This window comes from Oryza brachyantha, chromosome 6, assembly GCF_000231095.2.
Source record: "Oryza brachyantha chromosome 6, ObraRS2, whole genome shotgun sequence".
In the NCBI taxonomy this organism is placed as follows: Eukaryota; Viridiplantae; Streptophyta; class Magnoliopsida; order Poales; family Poaceae; genus Oryza; species Oryza brachyantha.
In genome coordinates this window covers 13,489,513-13,509,253 of record NC_023168.2, presented here as the reverse complement: position 1 = coordinate 13,509,253, position 19,741 = coordinate 13,489,513, and the positions used below count along the sequence as shown (strand labels likewise).

At 38.7% G+C, this 19,741-nt stretch overlaps 1 protein-coding gene across 1 annotated transcript; it reads right to left on the bottom strand.

Annotated features, from left to right (window-relative positions):
- Nucleotides 1–10,520: 10,520 nt before the first annotated feature.
- On the bottom strand, nt 10,521–11,796 carry LOC121054765. Its single transcript, XM_040525390.1, has one exon. The coding sequence runs from the start codon at nt 11,724–11,726 to the stop codon at nt 11,283–11,285; it is 444 nt and encodes a 147-aa protein (XP_040381324.1). The 5' UTR covers nt 11,727–11,796; the 3' UTR covers nt 10,521–11,282.
- Between the last annotated feature and the right edge of the window lie 7,945 nt (nt 11,797–19,741).

Below are 19,741 nucleotides of genomic sequence, written 5' to 3'. Positions count from 1 at the left end.
ACTGGTTCCTTTTTTATTTGACAGTGTCAATTCATTCGTGTTAATATATACATATAAAACAACACCGTGTGAGTACTACAAATACCATCGTGTGAAAATATCTCTCGTTATTTAATATTATCAACTCAAACGTATATATTAATATTAGATTATATATATATACATATAAATGATACATCATTTAATTATATTCAGTCTATTTTTATTTAAAGTCATTGATTTAGGCGTCTAAGGTTGATCATTCGTGTTGATATATACATATAAAAGATTATTTATTTATGAATTTGATTCATTACTAATAAATGGATTATAAGAATGACGTATAATATTCTATATTTGCATAAAAACTTTGAAAAAGATAAACGATTAGATGAAGATTTGAACGAGATCTGACATGGTGGTATTTGTAATACTCCCTCCGTCCTTTTTATGACACATTAATATTTGGATCTATATTTGACCGAGATTTAGTGTATTAAATTTTATATAGGGAGGATAGATATAAAGTGTGGTTGATTTTGGGAGCCGATAAATACAAGAGGATAGATGGTACGTGGAGCGTCAGATTTGATGTAAATAATTTTAGCTATTGATTTGTACATTAAGTAAATAAAGTTTGTGCACGGTAGTCTAGATACATTTATCACGGTTATTCTGCTTGATCAATGTTATTTTTCCGAGTGTACTCTTTACAAGAGAAAAAAAAACACGACCCAGTTATCTACCTATCGTCCCGTAACTCTGTTTAATATTATTCACGTTGGTGATGAGGTCATACATCACTACAGCAAGCTAAATTCCGTACGTGCGATGGTAATTACGGGCAGGATTTACCTTCCCAAAGATTGGTTCTAATTTATATTTTGTAAAAAATCTGAAGTCAATTTTTGCACAAGTCTTAAACAATACATTCATAGACGCACGATGAAGTTTTTAATTAAAATCTCGTTGCAACGTATGGATATTTAGGTATTATATATAAGCGATGAATCTTGTTGAGATGGAGTTGATGCATATGTTGTCCTGAGCTGAGCTGATCGCTCTGTCCTGTGATGAATCTGTTGAGAAATGTGACATGGGTAGTTAGTTATTTCATGTGGTTACTGTGTGCAAAAACAATTAAATACTGCTTCAAATACCCTATAGTGATATTTTGTTAAACATGCTAACTACTAAATGACATTTTAACAACTGTATGGTACTAAATGACATTTTAACAACTGCATCAATTTCCTTGTAAAAATTTTCACATGAAATATATCATTTAATAGTTTGAACAGCGTGCTAACACAAACTGAGGATTAGTTCAGCCGAGCAAACGCAACCGGCGTCTTAACACAGCCACCTGTGCAAATATATAGAGAATCGATCATAGCCACATGTGGTAGTGAGAGGTATATATATATATATATATATATATATATATATATATATATATATATATATATATATATATATATATATATATATATATATATATATATAATATCTTAATTTGCTAGCTCTCGAAAAATGGTAGTCTTTCCAGTGAGCTATTCCCTTCACGCTGATCGTGGGCCTGAACATGGTTGCTGGATCCCAATCCAATGGCCAGGCACAGGTGGCTGAATTTTCTCCTAATCCCACTCACCTAGTGCCTAGAAAATATCATACACATATTCTTTTATTTGATGCAGAAAACATATTAGCTCTTTGGATTATCTTATTTTTGTGATATCTACTTGATGATATAAACAAATGAATTAGTTACTTGAATAAAAAGTACTCTGAATATATATGCTTTATTACCATTTAATTAGATGTTCGAAAAACATATGGGCGTGGATGACAATATCTCCAAATCTATATGCACGACCCCACACTAAGCTTTGCAAGGATAGATAGATGGTACGTAGCTAAGCTAGCTCTATATAACTCGATCAGATGATGATGCAAAAGGACGATCGATTGGGTCGTGACTCACGATCGAGCTCATGGCTGCACATGGGTTGTCACACACCCCTCCATCCATCACCGTCCTTTCCATCCATTCCTTTTACACAAAGCAATCCCCTTCCATCGATTTACATGCATGATATATGATGATGCATTCATGCAACATAACCAAGTTTAACCTTTTGGAACTTAATTTTAAATTAGTAAATTAGTCTAGGTGTCTTTGTTGTCATTTTCTATTTTCTTTAAGTATATATTGGCTTTTAAAACATTAAGAGTATAATGTTTTGATAATGAAAGTTTTATTGAACTTAATCGGCTACATCAAAGATGATAAAACCAAACTAATCCTACCTCCATCTTCTGCATAAATGAAATACATAGCCAAAACGCACACATAGAAAGTAACTAACAATTATAGAATTTAAAGAAATCAATGACTATTGATTTGCCACCTGGCCCAGTCTCCGAGTCGTCACTGTAATGGTATCTTATAACCCGCGACGTAGGATAGCCCAACATTAGAGCCACTAGGTTAGCAAAGAGTAAACATGCAAAGGAGAGCCACCATGTTAAAAGTTGTCTTAAAATTATTTTTCGTAGCTTCAACTCCATGCGACGACTAGCTTATCAGCGGAAGCTAAAGAAAATATTAGCCAACCAGTAGTTTGAATAGTGTGTACTCAGCGACGGAACCAGGATCTCTAGATGAGTAGGACTCAAAACTGAAGACAAACTACCTATGAAAATTTGAACTAAAATTTTATTAGCATACGTGGGACGTATCTTTATAATTTTCACTCTAACTTGAACCTAATCCTAGAAGATGATATTATATACGCAAGTGATGAAAATTGTAAGAGCTTAATTATTTATAAATTACAAAGCAAAAACATGACAAACCTCTAGATCACTAGATGTACATAATTCATATTATATACGTAAGTTATTATAGATACTTTTCTAATATAATTCTCACAGATGAAAAGAAACATAACCCTTAGTTGATATAGTTATTTTTCTTGCAAACTACACAAAAAACAAGGAACAAAATCTGGAACAGCAGCAAGCCAGCAACAAAACTCAAAACCACATCCATTTTCTGTTTGATAGGCGCATCCCGTGTTGAACAATTAATATCGCAAAATTCATGATATTTAGGATCACCTGCACACGACATTCTCTAATTCACTAACAGTTAAAAAAGGGAAAGAATTAAAAAAAATGAGGAAGGAAGAACTTGACTTGCATTTTAGGTCTTTGACTCTTGAAGCTTGGGGAATAAAAATCAAACTACAGGGTCACTACCTCACTGGTTAGGCCGCCGGATGGGCACCGGGCGCCGGTTGACCGCCGCCGCGCGCCGCAAGTGGGTGCTGCCTCCGCGGTCTGCCACGGTGCCGCCCAAACACCGCAACCTGCCGCCCCACTGCCGCGTCCTTCCGCGGTTCCGCATTGCCAGCTCGCCCATCGCTGCTTTGCGGGCTCCCCCAGCCGGGCTGCCGCCGGCTGGCGCTGCCCCACCGCCGCATTGCGACGTTGCCTCCGTGCACCGAAGGCCACCGCGTCGCCGCGGACCTCGCCCCGGCGTCCCCGCTACCACCATGCGTTCGTGCCCGCCTCTCCTCCCGCTAACCATACGCCACCTGCCCACTGCGCTGCCGCGCACCCCGCTTCCGCCGACCAGGCCAACCCATCGTTCGCGCCGCTGGCCGCTGCCGCCGAGGCGCCAAACCGCCAGAATAGAGCACGAGAGGGAGAGGAGTGAGGACTAGGGTTTGGCTTCGAAATGGGCTGAGTGACTGAGTAATCACTAATGGGCTGCTGCCTGCTGGACTTCAAAAAGGCCCAGGCCTGATGTGGGGCTGGCCCAAACCGAACTAGTAGGGCTGAATCTACTGGGCCTTTGCCTTTTTCAAAAAATGTATAGGTGCTAGTTAACTAAAAATTTTTCCAAGAGTGGGGCTTGAGCCCAAGCTGCCCCAGGCCCAATTCCGCCCCTGTGTGTCCTAGCAGCCTCAGCCTCATTGTTTTGCTTCTTTTATGCTTACAACACAAAAAATTGAATTTTTAACCATCTGGGAGATTTTCATCGTAGATTATTTTTTAGCATTTACTTTAATTTTAGATCGCTCAGAACATATGTATAAAAGTTTTATTTAAAAATTATTTTTTATTTGTAAGTATGCTGTTTATTCTTCTCATAAAAAAGCTAAACGATGATCCCCGGGTACGTTGATCAACAAACCCATTTTCAAGACATTTAAGATCACCACCTGGCTGATTAATTACACCGGCGCCTATTTTCGATCGATTAAGTTTGTTGAATGGAATTTTGTGCACAATGCTAAACAAAATTGTAGTCGTCTGTAAATAAAAAACCTGAGACCGGCCGATACGTGTCATCGACCTGGCTTTGAAAAGTAACAGAAAAGTGCAAGAATAAGGCACGTGATGACATAAAAAGGAGCAAAATTCGACCAATAAACGGTAAAGGATCGACCATATATACGTACCCGTCACCTTGGTCTTTTGTTGACCTGTATAGTATATACTGAATTAATCTTTGATTATGCACGTTCTTGATGTACTGTATCAGTCTTTTGTTAGAATATAATACACTATGCTAGTCGTTTGCAGTTAATGTGACATGTGCTGAAACTATATCACTAGTTGTTCGATGCCATGTTTACTAAGAGCAAAGGCCAGTAGATGAGATATCTGCTAACCACAAAACATTTTCATATCATTATCATTAAGACCTAGTATATAGAGCTAACTTAATTATAATAGTAACACATGAGCATATATATTATGTCGTTAATACATGATCCATCTCTTTTATAGTCTGTACCATAACTATAGCTGTCAACGAGCCGAGTTGAGCGGGCCTGCCTGTCTAGGCTCAAGCTCGACAAAAGCTTGAGTCGAGCTCTGAATCGAGTCTACTAAAACTTCGAGCCCTTAGGCATGCACGCTCGGCTCGAGCTCGATTTGGGTAAAATTATAGTTATTTTGATGATAATTTTTAATGAAAGCAATAATTTCTAATCAATCATACTAAATAAATTATATATAAGATTTAAAATCAATATATAATACCAATACAAATTAATTTATCATTTAACTATATAATAATTTTTAACAGAAGCAATAATTTCAAGTCAATCATATTAAATAAATTGTAAATAAGATTTAAAATCAAATTTATAATACCAATATAAATTAATTTATCATTTAATATATAATATTTTATTCTTAATATACTATCTTATCAAATAAAAATAAAAAAAAACATATGGGTAAGCTCGTGAGAAGCTCGAGCTCGAGAAAGCTCGCGAGCTACGGATCAGGCTCAGGCTTGGCTCATTAGGAGCTCGAGCCGAGCTCCAACCAAGCCTAGGACGAGCCGAGCTCGAATAACTCACAAGCTTCGAGCTTTTCTTGTCATGCCTAAGTCTATAACTAGGTATAAATATATATATATATATATGTGGAGTCTTTTTTTTTACTCTCTTTCACATAAGCATAATAAACATAATGGGATATACAATTTCTAGAACCAGCGTAAGCCATCATGATCATATCGATCTTATTGGTGATCAAGATATTCAGATCAAAAGAGTGGAAGTTGCATTGAAACTATCTATCTGCACGAGCAACTGCTTGGGGTCAACACCTACCAGTTGATTCAAACGCATTTGGTCGACTTCGTGGTTTGGTTTGGTCGTCTGCGTGCGCATTATTCCTCGGGGAGAGCGATGCAAATTAAATAGCATCGATCCTAGCAAAAACGGATTAGTGTGCTGTTTACTAGCAAATCGAATTCAAAATTCGTGTCTGACTCAATATGCATATTGCACTGTGCTTGAGATGAGGCAGTGCATATATAGTTCTAAAATCTATACCATCAACAATTGTAAGTATTTTTTACCATTGATAATAATATATATAATATTGTTTTGGTACATCTTAATTTAAAGTAATAAAAACAATAGTATCAAATCACTGTCTCTAATAAGACCAAAAAGGTTAAAAAAATTCAGGGGGAAAATGAGCAAAATTATCAGCAAAACGTAAAATCAAAATAAATCCCATATATTTTATTTTTAGGAGAAATTAAAAGAAATATATACACATATATGCATTAATGCATACGCCACGTGGGTTTGGAACAATTAAGGAGAAATTAACACAATAGACCGGAATAATAAAGATAGCTAGCTAGGACAGTGATTATAATTAAAAGGGATTTGGTGGAGGTATGGAATTGTCAGAGGAAGTTCCCTGCGGCCAATGCCCGTTATTTTATTTATATTGTCGCGTACGCACGCACGAGCTGCGAAAGAGATGGGACGTCATACCTTGGACTATTATATCGGTATTGTGAGTTAAAAAAATTATATCAGTATTCTATTGCTTCACTCAACAACACCAGAGAGAGCTTGTTTATCTCTCCAGGGTGTTTAAATAGGGCTAATTTTTTTTGTCTCATATCATATCGGATATTTAGACATTTATTATTATTATAAATATAGACTAATTATAAAACTAATTATATAAATGAGAGCTAATTTGCGTGATAAATTTTTTAAGCCTAATTAATTTATAATTAGAGCATGTTTAGTGTAGCATCACATAGGCTAATCGTGAATTAATTAGGCTTAATAGATTCATCTCGTGAATTAGTCTAAAATTATAGATGAGTTTTATTTTCCTATTTATAATAATATTTATAATAAGTGTCGATGGGACAAGGGACTAAGTCCCGAACACCCCCAAATCATGTGCATGTTAAACGGCACTAGAAGGATCTAATTAAGTATCAAAATATAGCTACTTTAAACAAAATTTAATACTTTTTATTAGTACTATCAATCTAAACACGATACGAAGCACGTACACATCAAATTATATCCGAGGTAACTAAAATATTCTTGCAGAGTACGTAGGAAGAGATAGACATGATCTAGCTATATTAATTCATCTCCCACACTAAGCATATTATGGACTCCTATATGCTTATCGATTATCGAAACCTCTTGAAAGTATTGAGTCTGTCAAAGATGAAAAAGATATATACGAGTAGCACTCCTAAAAGAACAGTAAATCAGCGCACCAACAGTATTCCAGGTTTTTAGGATACAAGCCTACTCACTCCATTTCACAATATAATACTTTTTAACCTTATATATATATACACACACTAATGAATATAGACATATATATATATATATATATATATATATATATAAATTACGTATATTCATCAATTAATAAATTTAGACTAGGTTAGAAAGTTTTATAATATAAAATGGAGCCAGTAACATATATATTACACGGGCATGCATGCATATCTCCGATCGAGATGATCCGTCAATTTCATCGGTCTCGTGTGCTTGCGTACGTTGGACTCGAAACAGCCGGCGGCTGGAATAATATTGAGCGATCGACCAAGAAAGCGGAAAGAAACTACTCCTTTAGTTTTAAAATATAAACGGTTTCAATATTTAAATTCTATACAATAGTATAAATACTCCTGAAATTTTCATGATTTCAACCATCGTAATGATTTTAGAGCCAATCAGATGTTTACAAAACGAACTGATTAAGTCTTTAAAATAAAATTATTTAACAGTTTGTTAGTTTATGATAAATAGTCTATGAATGCTTATATTTTAGAACAAACGAGAGAGAAAACACGCACGCAACACACGCACGTACGAGGAGGAGGAGATCGGCATGGGACTGTGGAATGAATATTAGTCAGAGATGGCGCACGTACAGCGACCCCACAACAACAAGATGCAGACGACGACGACGCCATCGCTGTCGCCCTTGAAAAAGCGGCCGAATCTCCAGGGCGTGCGTGCGTGAACTCCGTTCCAACGATCATCAGTACACCACCATACTGACAATCACAGCCTCATCTTTAAAACACATATATACACTCGCTCAAAAAAAAAAAAAACAAAACAAGAATCTTTAGATTTGCTCAAGGGATGGGTAGAAAATGGAAGGTTGTTTATCGTACATGAACAAATTTTAATTATAGGTGATTGATAGAATAACCAATACCCTAAACAACGTGTCATTTATTTTCTGACGAATGGAGCAAAAGATAGTAGCTTGCTAGGTAACCGTTTACCAATAGAGATGAAGTAGGGATCTTCAAGCTTACTAGTTTTTTACTTGTGGCCCTTTGTTGCATTCATTGTTTATCTTCATTCCTTCTCCCTATTAATATTTCCTTAGAATGTAATAACGATACTTTAGGACTTTTGTCATGTGGTACGTACATGTAATGCGCGGTTTATAACCCATGGATGGATGCCTCATTTCTACTTTTTCCTCCTTCATATATATAGTTTGGATAGCTCTCTTGGATAATGGCAGGTTACAAGGATGAGTGCATCCTTTTCTTTCTCATCCTATTCTTCTATAATCCTTCTCGTTGGTGATATATGTCTAGAAGGAAGGAAGTAAGTAATTAATGTTTTTTCAGCTGTTTGGAGACCTCACTGGGTAGTTAAATTGTGGCGACATTATAATCCTTCTCGTTGGTGTGTGTAGGCGGCTGCCAGCGTGTGGTGGTGTGCTTGTTTTTTCTTTTTCTAGACTTCAAGGTTTCTACCCTTTAATATGTCCTGCCATATCAATATGAAACTTTATAGTGTTTGGTATTTGTTCATTTAAAAAAGAATTGAAGACCCGGCCAATATATCTGAGTAAGTGTGAGCCTCACATAATTCCAGTACCTACACGTACACATGTTAATCATGGGCGATGGAATTGGTTAATTTCTAAATTTTGTGATTATTGAACTATAAAGCATCTAAATTGGCACTCCAATACAAATGCAACTTTAGTTCGAAATTTATAAACATTAAATCAAAAATGAAAATTAATGAAGATATTAGGGTGGATTCTATATACTATTTCATGATTCTATTTTGATTCCTGAATCTACTAATAAAATTAATTATGTCCACCCTTAGTACTTAGAAAAGCATATATGACTGTTAAAAAGATTAACTAGTGCAAATGCATGCTCAGGTTGCTAACTATCTTTTCCTTTTAAAATATATATAAGTATTTATAAGTTGTTTAGCAGAGATAAGGTTTGAGAAAAAAAAAGACTGTATCGTGCCTTCAATCGATGAGAAATTGATGAGAGTAGGAGGGTATGTGAGGATAATATAATAACAATCTTTTAAAAATGATTGATAGAACTAATTAATAGTACTACCAAGATACTAGCGATACTTATATTTTAGACAAGATTTAAATTCTTCAGGTACATATATTTTGGAACAAGATGTAGCAGCAGTAGCAGCAGTATGAATGTATCTACGACCAATCTATCACTCATATTCTTCACGTACTTTACCACATGATGCTGGACATATATTCTCCAGGTAGATTTGAAGCAGTAAAAGCTTGACCCGATGGGCGACATCTGCAGTTTCCTTGTGGAAATGGGAAATATATAACCAGAACGTGGTGAAATAAGACCTATATTTCTCCGTCATGTCGTATGGTCAATAAGTTGATCCAAGTTATTATTTTCTTTTTCAACATTAATTTTCACAAGAGAACGAAGACTAGAATTCTTTGCATATATGCACTAGTGCAGCCCTTGTTTGGTTCACCACAAACGCAATACTTACCATTTTTTTAAAAGAACTACGCAGGGTTGGTTTTAGTTGATAAAAATTTGAAGTCTTAAAGACTCTAGTTGGGTTTGGTTGCCAAAATTTTTTTGCTGGTGGCAATTCTTTTTTGTAACAAACAAAATAAGTTTGTAGTTCCACTAATTTCACCAAATATTTGCTGTGGCCAACATGGAGAACAAAATTGAACAGCACCGTTCATGGTACGTTCTTGGTTGTTCCCACCTTGTAGGCGATGCATTTTCTTATTTTTTATCCCACCTTACATATACTTAAACAAAACTACGAGGTTTTCACCTTTTCTAAACTCAATGCATTTGTTATTTATTTTTCCAAACTGCAATGCATTTGTTTATTATTTTACCAAACACTAATATAATAATTGCTCAAAAATAAAGTTTTTTGGATAAACAAGAGACGAAGAAATAAAATATTTTTGAGACAAGCAATACCATATTGGCAGAACCCATGCATCCTCCTGGGTACGTATAGCAGGAGAACCTGGAACTGCATCTATGCCTTTTTCTGTTCGTACTGTGGCTATTTACTTGTTCTATTTTATTATCATGCTATTTGGCGCCTATTATACTAAGATTATACCAAGATCTGTTTGGGGAGCTTTAGACTCTGAGAAACATCTTTTCCAGTTTCTGAATTCTTAGTTTATTTTTCATCTCAAAAGCTATGGACCGTTTGGAGCAACTGTCAGAAGCAGCTTTTATAAAAAACTGTAGCCGGAAGAAACTCCCCAAACAGATCCTATCGCTCGCATTCTCAAATTGCAGTTGTCTCAATTCTATTTACTCCTACGTATATACGAAATGTACTGCTTAAAAAAGACCATCAACTTCGGTGACATTCGAAAAAGCACACAGTTTTTACTGGTTCATTTTACCAGAATTTAACTATAATTGAATCATTCGTTAGTGTGCGGGGACAGAGAGACAACGAAAATCCAGCATTCCGAACAACTACAGATCTCTGGGGGCATAGAAACATGTACTGCACCAAAAGGCAACAGTAGTAGGATGACACCAATTTTAGACCACAATTAACGGCACACCTGTACTGCACCTCCAAAAATCAACAACCTGCTGGAAATGAAGTGTTGATCTCAATTAAGCACAGACTGATAACTGATCAAGCCACAAACAACCAGATCCAAAAAAGAAGAAGCTTGATTAAGTTTTACAGCTGCTTTCATTTGGTCTTGTAATTTTGTTGCCATGTCACAACTATTTACAGAAGCAGAAAACACAAGTGGAGCACACCACATGCTGGCAGAGTACCAAAGCAGCAAGAGAAAAAAAAAAAGAAAAGAATAGGGGAATAAGAGAAAAAAAAAGGAAAGCTAATCTGAGAAGCAAACACACTGAAAGATGAAAGATCTGGTAGATAGCTCTATAGAGTAGAAGTAGTATTAAGTGTTGATATGATATGATTATGATATGATCCTACAACCCAACTAATTAATTAAAGAGCTGTGAGATCCTTGTTAATCTGCCTTCCTTCATTTGCCTTCATGGAAGAAGACGACGAGCAGGAGCTGAGCATGTTGTGTGACGGTGATCCAGATCGGCGGCGAGCAAGAAGCGCAAGGACGGAGGATAAAAGGCTCTCGATCTCCTAGCTTTAACGATGGTGGTGTGGGGAGGAGGAGGAGGAGGAGAGGGGTCAGGTGGCGGCGGGCTCGTGGCACTCGAGTATGCACTCGAGGCGGGGGCGCCACGCGTCGCCGGCGGCACGGGGAGGAGGAGGTGGCGGCGCGGCGGCGGCGGCGGCGGCGCAGAGGGCGCGGGCGGTGCCCATCTGGTGGAGCACGTCCTCGAGGCGGCGGTCGCCGGTCTTGAGCTGCGCCATGAGCCACTCCAGCTCCGCGCGCTTCAGCACCACCTTCACCTTCACCCCCGCAGCCGCCGTCTCCTCTGCTGCCTCTTCTTCCTCCTCCTCCTCTGCTTCCCTCAGCACGCGGCCGATCGTGGTGGTGGTTTCGGCCTCGGGCGTTGTGTTGTAGCACCACCACTCCTCCTCAGCTGTATCCCGCTCCGGCGCAGGAGGCATGGCGGCGCCGTGCCGGCGGCAGTGCTCCTTGGACGCCGGGTTGAGGCAGTTGCCCATGGCGGCGGCAGGGTCGATCGATCGGCTCGCTCGTCGGAGCGGCTGCCACGAGGTGGGAGAGAGAGAGAGAGAGAGAGAGAGAGAGCGGAGGAGGCGCGGCAGGGGAGGGGAGGGCGGTATATATAGCAGGCAGGCGAGACGGCGGGACCCACCGGAGAGGGGAGGGAGGAAGCGGGGTGTGGGTGGGGCCCAGGTGCGCATGCTGCTTCGCACATGGGTGGGGCCCACTCGCGGGGGCGTGTGGGGTGTGTGGTTCGGTGTGGTCTGGTCGATCGATCCGCAGCTGCTGCATGCGCGCTTTCTCTCTCTGTTTTTTTTTTGGGGTCGAAGGAGGGGGAGATGGTCGGTCGGTCGCATGCGATGCGAGCTGCTACGTCTGCGTTGCTTTTCGCCTTTCTATCGTTGTTTTCTTTTACTAAGCGTATACACAGTGCTTCGACGTGATGAGTAGCTCTAGCATATCATGTTGAAGTCTGTTTGTCACATCCGTATAGATCGTGTCTCCATGAAGCTCTATGTACCCTGTACCCTACAGAGGGCATGGGTGCTCTAGGCAAAAAAGCAGCAGAGGAAGGAGAGAGACGAAGCTTTTTGTCGCTGAAAAGCAGCAGAGCGATGAAGCTTTTTGTTGTCATATCCAACCGGCCAAATCTACATGCGGAGCTTTGTCGCGCCGTCCCCGAGCTACGCCCTCGACGCGTGTCGCCACCGAGATCCGTCGGCCCCTACGCGGTCGCCTTCGAGCTCTGGCCTTGACGCGCACCGCCGCCGAGATCCGCCGTCCCCAATACGGTGTCGCCGAGCTCCACCGCCATGCCGTCAAGAGCCGGGAGAGGAACTGAAAAGGGGAGCGAAGAGGGCGGAGAGAGAGAGGAGAGATGGAGAGAGATAGAGAGGACATTGAAAGTGAATGGATTAAAAAAAAGTTTTGGTGGGACCCACGTGAAGCATTCTACACTGTGGAGCAACTATCCTATATGTGGCTTTGTCCTACGTGACATGTCTTTTTTTTTTCTGAGACCACTTGATGAAGCTACTCACACTATGCATGCCCTAAGGAGCTTGAAGTGAAATGATTTTTACATTGAACCAAACATAATATCTACATCAGTAATAGCTAATAACAGAATGGTACTAATTGATACTCCATCGATATTGGCTAATATTAGGGTGATATCAGCTGATACTTGGTACCGATTGATACTATGGTGGTATTAGTTGATACTCTATCTGTAATGACTAATAGTAAGATTGTACCAGTAATACTTGTTGATTCTAAGATGATACTCTCAAATATAAATGACAAGGTAAGGGATCGAGCGGTTGCTACTATGGGAAAACTGTCCTGTCCCAAACAACACGCATGATGGCATGTATTCTAGCATTTTCAATATTTATAATATAAAGATTTTATCAATACAAATATATAGCCAAAATAAAGTTTGGAGCATTTGATTATTAGAGTTAAATGAGCATTTTCAATATTTATAATATAAAGATTTTAGCAATACAAATGAAGTTCCATTGTCTTAGTAATTATTATATAAACTAACCTTCAATTGATGAGAATTACCCACTACCATTACCTTCACCTATCATTTTCAGCCTTGAGTGGACAACAACTGTGTTTTTCTCTTTTTTTTTGGAAAACGGAAGCAACCATATCAGCTACTTCTTGTATATAACCGCGTGGACCGCAGTTATGATAGCTTTTGAATTCAAAATTTTCAATTTCAAATTCATTGTGGTCTCCAAGATAACCGCGTGGTAACCGCTCCTTCGCCGCCGGCTGGTACATAGGTCTCTAGCGGTTTTGGGTATCCTGGGTACACCTCCCCTAATGACATGTTATAGTCCTGTACCTCTTAGTTAGAGCTAGTGTTACTATTGTATCAATTTCGCATGAGTACAACATATAAAGAGCAAAACCCTAATGTGTATTTCTCCAATGTTGAGGTTTGTCTTGACTATGTTGACATGTCTTCCCTCCCTCCTAGGGATTTGCATTTATACTATATGAACAATCTTGGTAGAAATTGAGTATGGTTCTCTATTTATTTCCTTATTGGGTACTTATTCCTTGCCTGCTCAAAACTTTATCCATATATATGGGCTCTTTTTCTGTATAGGATTTTGTATGTTGAACTCCTACCGATCAAATTACATGGCTATGGCGTATCCTATATATGTTACATTGAAAATAGCCCTAGAACTCCACTCCAATAGATGTGTTGTCCAATTCAACTATCTCGAGGAGTCAACTTGTCAGAGTATGCTAACATAGTTGGCAATCATCCAACTAGGTCACACTGATGTTGTTGATCCTTCCATCGAAGGAAATTATCCTTGCAATCAGCTATAATATTTGTGTAGATCATAAAATTTTGATAGAGTACCCACTTATTTCATCTATTCCTTTTTATCTAAAATACTCAAATAAACTTATTAGCAAACATTAAAGACCCTAGGCAATGTCATGTAGCTTAATATAGGTAAATTCCAATTACAATTATGAAATACCCAATAAATTTTGTGTACCAAGATATAATTCGTCCATGCTTATAAACTTTTACCTTCACAAGTTTTGACTAGCCTTAGTTGTCTGCCTTATATGTCCCATTCCGACTAGAAACGGTTTGAATACTCTAGACCAAATAATACCTGTTTTTTTTTCTCATGGTTGTATTTTGGTACGACAAGATACTCGGGAGTTTGTCCTTTAGAGATTAAGAACAAGAAATTCCAAATTTATGTATTACTCGGGCAAAATTTACATATTTATAATGTAACAATTTGAAAACCCTCTTTTCTACCCGACTACTCGAAGGCACGAGCAGTCAAGAGGATCATGCAAGTATATGGATAATACATCTGCCGATATAGGAGTAGAAAGGTAGGCAATTTAAATGTATATATATATATATATATATACACGTACGTGAAAACTTATGGGTATATATATCACCATTCTTTGTTTGCTATGCTTTATGCAACTAGCTGGGGGTACTTGGACCACCTTATCGACATCGTTCGCCCAAGTTTGCTTAATTTCTTTATAGAGATGAATACTAATTAAAAACTTTTACATGTTGGGTTGGGATCTAAATGATCTATCGAACATACAGCATAGCTGAAGCTGTACGTGAACACAAATTCTGTCAATAATTCTGCGCATACGCACCTAATTAAAATCTGTCCTGACCTGACTGCTTAATTAATTGTACGTGGATGCAGCGACATATAATGATAACAGTGCTAGCTAATGCTGTACCCGTACATGCATTATTGTTCGTATATTAGCTAGCTAGAAATATATGTATATATAGGAGTATATAGGTCGTATATATCAATGCCAATTGATGGTTATTCGATCGATATATACGAATTAAGGCAAGATTCCATGCATGCATGTTGCCTCGTGACAAGATGCCAAAGTTGATCACCTGCTGCCACGCTCCCTACGTACGTACACAAAGCTATGTTAGCTATTACCTGTCTCAAAATAAATATATGTTTAAATTTAAACTAAAAGACTACATTTATTATGGGGTAGAAGTAGTAATTAATATATAATTTTGTTGTTCCTCTATGTCAATTGCAGAGGCCGCGTTCGTGTGAGTGGAGGGTAAGTTACTTACCTTGACACCGAAAACGTAGCAATAGATTAGTATATGATAATTAATTATTAATTATTAAAAAAATAAAATAGATTAATATAATTTTTTTAACAACTTTTCTATAGAAATTTTTTTGTAAAAAATACACCGTTTAGTAGTTCGGTAAGCATACGCGCGGAAAACGAGGGTGATAAGTTAACTTAGAGGGGTGAACATCGCGGCCAGAGTGTGTGGGAGTAATAGTACTCCAAAGTGGTTATTTAGCTCTAATAATCAACGGCTTAAATACAAAACGACGGATTATTTATTTTGGGACGGGGATAATATCATTTAGGAGTAAAATGTGCCTGCGGTATATCACAGATGGTTTATGATGGCAAGTAGCTAGTATATATTGAAATTAATAGCAAGCCGTTTTCAACGGGTACGTAGAGAGTAAAAAGAGCAAGAAAATAATTTAGGATCCCTACACTGGACATGGTCACCTGTGATGGGCCCAAACTCTTACTTGTGATGGTTTTGGCCATGGTCAGTGATCAGTGGTCACTGGTGAGTGGAGTCACCTCTGACGGGTAGAAAGCCGTTAGAGGTGACTCCCACCTCTGACGGGTGTATATTTGTCTGTCCGTCGGAGGTGTTGATCATCGGTACCGCTAGGCCAGTTAGGACCCGTCATAGGTAACTCACCTGTGACGGGCGCAAAGGGTAGTACCCGTCACAGGTAACACACCTGTGACGGTTCGTTAGTGAAAACACGTCAGAGGAGATACTACCTATGACGGATTTTACTACAGACCCGTCAGTGAAGAGTTAAATTTAAAAAAATAAATGCTAAAAATTGGCTAGCCTCAGGATTCGCTAGCCATGCCCTCTGAATACACAGATACAGATACATGACAGTAAAAAAATTATAAGCATAGCTAGTCGTAGACTTTCATTAGGCATTCATAAATCACAAAAAATAATCACATTTACAATCATTTAAACACAAAACAGAATCACAAGAAACATCACAACCACATTCATCTAGCTAAAGAACAAAATTACTTCACATCCACAATCATTTGCGTACAAAACAAAATCAAAAAAAATCATTACCACTGTTAGATCTGGCGGTTGGGGCCCGGATCCACCCAGGAGCTCCAAATCCGGCCGACATATGCAAGCTTGGGCCGGTGGAGGTGTAGGCGGCGGGCGCGGGTGGTAGTAGAGGCGGCGGAGCCCACGGATGGCGGCGTAAGCGGTGGCCGGAGGTGGAGGGCTCCGCCATCAGGCCGCCACCGCCACCCCTCCCGTCCCTGCTTGGCCGCCGCTCACACACATAGAGAGAGGGAGAGATAGAGAAATGGGGAATGGGAGAAAGAACCGAGAGAAATGGGGGAGAGAACCAAGAGATCGGCCGACCTTATCTCCTCCTATTGTGGGCCCCACTAGGAGAAAATAAAATATCCTCCCTCACCTCAAACGGGTGAGAGCTTAAATCCGTTTGAGGTGAGTAAACCTCATCTCTGACGGGTCCCGCTGGGAGAAAATATAATCTCCTCCCTCACTGTTATGACTTCATCTGTGACGGGTCGGAAAACAAATTCATCACAGGTGGCGGCCCATCACCTGTGACGGCTTATAATGTTGTGACCCGTCACAGGTGAGGGGATACCAGTGACGGGTTGGTCGGGAAATCCGTCACTGAGTCATCTCTGACGGTTTTTTTCTTTAAGACCGTCACAGGTGAGGGGATACCTGTGACGGGCTACGGCCAGATGGCTCACCGATGACGGCAAACCGAATGACCCGTCAAAGATAACCGGGATCTCTGACCAATCCTTACGTCCATCACTGTTGTTCCGTCATAGATGTAGGGTTCTGGCGGCGTAGTGGATATATAACAAGTGGCATAGTACAGTACAATTAACAGGAGTAGTTTGGTACAATTGTATTTTACTCCGTGGAAAATCAGCGGATTTACGTCGCTAGATTTATCCAATGTTGATCTGATGGTTTACTCGATGTTTTCTTAACTATCGCAAATTTTCCACGGAGTAAAATAATTACTTACGATCGATCGGAAGTCTACCTGTCATGATATATCGTGTCTAATTCAAAAAAGAAAAATGATATATCGTGTCCAGACTCACTGTTTAGTTTTATGCCATCCATGTAGTACATATATATCTCGTATATTTTAATTTGCACAAGCTAGTTAAATTCCATACTCTGTCCATAAAGTACACTACTGTACACCATTGTTAGATTTGGACATGGATTCATACAATTCAGGTCGAATCGATATAATGAAGTGTCAAAACCTAGCTACCCACCTAGTAATTAATAATTAACCACGTCTCATTAGTCGTTAATTAGCATGCATGCACACAGTGATACCGAAACTAATGTACATACTGTTCCAACAACCAAAGTTTACTGACATAACACACAGTGTGAGGAATAATATGCTCCATGTATTTTCTGGTACTGATGATCAAGCCATCAAGCTAGCTAGGTTTTTTCTTTTTAAAAAAAAAAAGCTAGCTAGGATGCAGACAGTAAAGCTGGGTCATGTAGCCATGAAATCCGGCAGGAAACACTTTGGATTTACGTCCGCGCTGGCGCTGCGATCATCACGCGCCGGAAGACAACATTAGCTCGAGCTTATTAATTACTAGCTCCGTTTCGAAATATAATTATCTTTAGAGCAAGTTCAATTGTATGACCAACTACCAGCTTCAATTCATATTCATATATAGTCAATTTGATAGTCAATTCGTACAATAGTTACCTATAAAATATTAGTATATGTCATACTTATATTTTGTTTTGAAGTCCGTATGCAGTTAGCTGGCTATAAATTAGTAGTCCACATCTATTCTCTCTCCTCTTACCATCTTAAGATATGCTTATACTTGGCTTATAACCTGCTATTGCATCTGCTCTTAAAATAATTCTAAATTAAAGTACTTTGAATTTTAATGATTAATAAAAAATAAAAAAAGACACATAAATTTATTATTAAAAACTACCATAATATACTTTTTATTTAAAATAACATTTTTATGTGAGTATAATTTATTAAAAATTGCATTTAAAGTAATATCTATACGCAAGGATAGCTTACACTTTAAAACGGTAATAACAAACTCGATCTCTAGCTTAAGAGAATTTTTTTAAAAAAATATAGAACCACGCATGAATCATCACAAGCAAACAGTACACAATAGCCCCCAAAAGGGCCATCTGGATCATTTTGTCTGATCGTTGCACGCATGCCAAAACATGTGGCCAGCGACGTGTAGAGACCAAACACGTACCACTAGTCTACTAGACTCTAAAGCATGTCATGCTATGGACTTGCATGGATACAACCAACCAAAACTTCAAGTAATTAACTAATCAGCTGGCCAACTATATTTAATTAAATCTAGCTTCATTACAGGCATGCTTTTGTACATGTTTAGGACGACTAATCCAGAGATAGATATGTTCTTCACCTAATCCCCATGGATCAACAACAACATGCAAGTCACACAATTTTGTGCATAATTGAAGCACTGACACTTTAACATATATAATAAAAACGACTTCAACTAGCTAGCAAGCAGAGATCAACAACATGCATATATGTCGAAATTTGAATATCAATTTTGAATTTGGAGTTAATTTTAGAGTTTTTTTACCGAAGTTAATTTTCTAGCATTAACTTTTAGATCGCTAAGAATATATATATAAAAATTTTATTCACAAATTATTTTTTGTTTGCAATATCTTGTTTGGTTTTTCTCATAAAAACCCAAACAGTGCCATCATCTTTTGTTCTTTTGCAGATTTAGTTTGGAGAGACTAGAGTAAATTAAAGTGGGTAAGTAGCTAGTCTTGGTCTTTGGGTGGTTGGGTGTGCAGCAGGGGAGACATAAACTGGCGAGCATATGCCTTTCAGTTAGCGGATGTGTGCGACTTGGTCGCCTTCCTGTCAGTCGTTAAGCTGCTAATTAACAATTAATTCAAGTTTTTTTTAACAACTCATGTTTTATTTCAAACGCAAAGAACATGAGCGAGGGTTACATCAGAAAAGATTGAGGGAGATCCCTAGCACAGGGACATTGGGAAACATGTAAGGTATGTGTCTGGTTATGGCACAAAAAAGAAGGAACTGAGCTGATATGCTTCCAAGCTAAACGACCTTTGTAAGCTAGATCATTTGCTACTGAGTTTAATTCTCTGAGAATCCAACGAGCATTGATGCGATCACCTTTTGTTATCATGTGAAGTCAGAACCAAAGCGGAAGAAGTGACCAGTGTGGGGAACTATCTGTGTAGTCATTGCGTTGAATAGCTTGGGCAATTTGTTTATTGTCCAGAAGGAACAGAGGGTCTTGGATTTGCCAGTAGGAGCAAAGAGAGTAG